Source organism: Papaver somniferum, chromosome 6 (assembly GCF_003573695.1).
Source record: "Papaver somniferum cultivar HN1 chromosome 6, ASM357369v1, whole genome shotgun sequence".
In the NCBI taxonomy this organism is placed as follows: Eukaryota; Viridiplantae; Streptophyta; class Magnoliopsida; order Ranunculales; family Papaveraceae; genus Papaver; species Papaver somniferum.
Window position 1 is genome coordinate 106,654,266 of NC_039363.1, and position 2,684 is coordinate 106,656,949.

Sequence of the window (2,684 nt, forward strand, 5' to 3'; positions counted from 1 at the left end):
ATTAAACAAGAAAATATACATATAGATTGAGTGTTTCTTGAAAACACGCTAAAGATGTGTCCACAGTGCTAGCTCCAAAGTCCGAACCTTATCACCAGCATTGCTAAACAACCTAGAAGTCCAAAGACTTGGTCTATATAGATTAACATTTCTGAATTTTAATATCAATCACTTCTCCTTTGTCAATCTCATAACCATCTCTCCAATGGCATTCATAGCCAACAAAAAGACCAGTTCCTTTCTTGTCCTAATCTGTTTTTTAACCTTTTCTTCTTTGCATAAAACCATAGAGGCATGTCATGAAACTGATAGAGCAGCTCTACTTGATTTCAAGAGTAAAATCATCCTTGATCCTGCTCAACTATTACAAACGTGGAATCAATCCACTGATTGTTGCACCCAATGGGAAGGTACTGCTTGCGATTCCAGCGGCCGAGTCGTAAGTGTTGCACGTACTGGCTCATTTTCTGAGGATGATTCCAGTGAAACGTTCATGAGCGGAACCATATCTCCTTCGTTGGGTAAACTCAAGTTTCTGCGCCATTTAGACCTTAGTAACCTCAGGCAGTTAGTAGGACCAATCCCTCCAGAGCTCGGAAAGTTGTCAAACCTTACTGCTATTTTACTTAACACCAACCAGCTCGAGGGTTCAATTCCGGCGTCATTTCAAAATCTTCGTAAACTCAATAGGCTATACCTCAGTGAAAATCGTCTATCAGGTACAGTTCCCACCAACGTCTTTCAACATATGTCCTCTCTTTCGGAACTTGTTATATACGATAATCAGTTATCCGGCGGAATCCCATCATCCATTGATAAACTAGTTTCATTAACGAGGCTCGATTTCCATCTGAACAACTTCTCAGGTAGTATAACAAATACAATTGGGCTTCTCAAGAACTTGGTTTCTTTACACTTATCCAATAACCAAATTTCTGGAAGCATTCCTACATCTATTGGAGAACTATCCAAATTAAAAAATCTCTTTCTCAGTCAGAATAGTCTTAGCGGAAGCATTCCGAGTTCAATTTCAAAGCTAAGTCTTCTCGATATTTGTGTTTTATCAGACAACAAACTTACTGGTAGTATACCGGCATTGATCGGTGAAACTGCGCTCCGGTTTCTTATACTTGATAACAACATGTTAACAGGCAGCTTACCTAACAGTCTTGGTAATCTTACAAAACTTGAAAATTTGTCTGCAAAAAACAACCGGCTCACGGGTAAGATTCCTTCAAGTTTTAGTAGTTTAATGAATCTTCAGCAGCTCGACCTCTCTAGGAATGGTTTGTCAGGTCCAATTCCTCCTGAAATAGTTAAGTTGAATGCAAAGTTAGAAACCTTAGATTTATCAGTCAACCCATTGAGTCTAGTGAACATACCGAGTTGGATGTCAAAAATGAACCTTCAGCGACTATCTTTAGCTCGAACAGGGTTAATTGGAGAACTTCCGGAATGGTTATCTTCAACAAGTTTGTTAAATCTTGATTTATCGAGTAACATGTTGGCCGGAGTATTGCCAGCATGGATAGGTAACATGACAAGATTGAGTTCCCTGAATATATCTAACAATGGTTTCCATTCAGCTATACCAATTGAATTCAAGAACCTTTCAGTTTTGCGGGAACTTGATCTTCATTTGAACAACTTCACTGGAGGATTAAGCTCCATTTTTCCAAAAGATAGTAACTTGTTTCATTATGGTTTTATTGATCTTTCTTACAATATGTTTGTTGGTCGTATAGATAATATTGGCAACTTAGGTGAAATGGACTTACTTGGAACATTAGATCTATCTAATAATCATTTAGAAGGATCGATACCAGAATCTCTTGGGAAATTGAGTAGATCACTGAATACTCTAAAGCTTCAAAAGAACGGGTTTACGGGTGGTATTCTTTCAGGGGTAATAAATTTGTTGAGCCTCGCAGAATTTGATGTGTCCTACAACAAGTTGACAGGGGAAATTCCTCCGCATACCACACCATTTCCTGCTTCGTCTTTCAAGGGCAACTCTGGCCTATGTGGCTCCCCACTTCCTCCTTGTAAAGCTGCATAGTAGATCCCATTCTACCGTTTTGATCGTTGAGTCCTTTTTTTTAAGTAGTAATAAAGAAGAACTCAATAAATTTATTTTGCTTAATTTTATTTTTTTTGCAAACTTAAATCACTCTTTATTGTCAATAAAATGTCTTGTGTTTCACAGTTATCATGTAACTGTACACGACCATAATAAACGTTACTGTCTCGAACCTTTTTTTTTTCTTTTTTGATAAATCTCGTAAAATTTCATTTATTATAAAATAGAGATTGCATGGACTTCAAGAACATCAAGATCAAACATAGAAATATAATTGAAAGGTGTTAATCAAGAGTAATTCGTGAAGAGAAGTAACGAACTACCAATAAGAGTACCAAGCAATCCGAAAATTGAAAGGATGGTTTTGGGATCATGGTTTTGGGATCATAGTCCAACCATTTTGATAGGGTTTTTTCTTCTTGAAAAAAATATCTTCTCATAAATAGATGAGAGTAATATGGCCAAAGTTTTGAATCTTGATCACCACACTTGATCTTCCACCAAAAATTTCCATTGAAATTACAAAGAAACGCTATGAGAGCGTATAAAGAATCTCCATAAAGGAGATTTATTGGCAAACTTAAGTCACACTTTATTGCCAATA

The 2,684-nt window shown here is 36.9% G+C and overlaps 1 protein-coding gene across 1 annotated transcript; it reads left to right on the plus strand.

The window, feature by feature from the left end:
* The first annotated feature begins 205 nt into the window (after nucleotides 1-205).
* LOC113291262 (probable leucine-rich repeat receptor-like protein kinase At1g35710) lies at nucleotides 206-2,230 on the plus strand. The gene has a single exon (XM_026540814.1). It carries the CDS (start codon nucleotides 206-208, stop codon nucleotides 2,057-2,059), a length of 1,854 nt encoding a protein of 617 aa, XP_026396599.1. The 3' UTR covers nucleotides 2,060-2,230.
* Nucleotides 2,231-2,684: the final 454 nt, after the last annotated feature.

Bases quoted from the DNA above. Each gene is read 5' to 3' on its own strand.
- LOC113291262 (XM_026540814.1), top strand. From the start codon at position 206: ATGGCATTCATAGCCAACAAAAAGACCAGTTCCTTTCTTGTCCTAATC.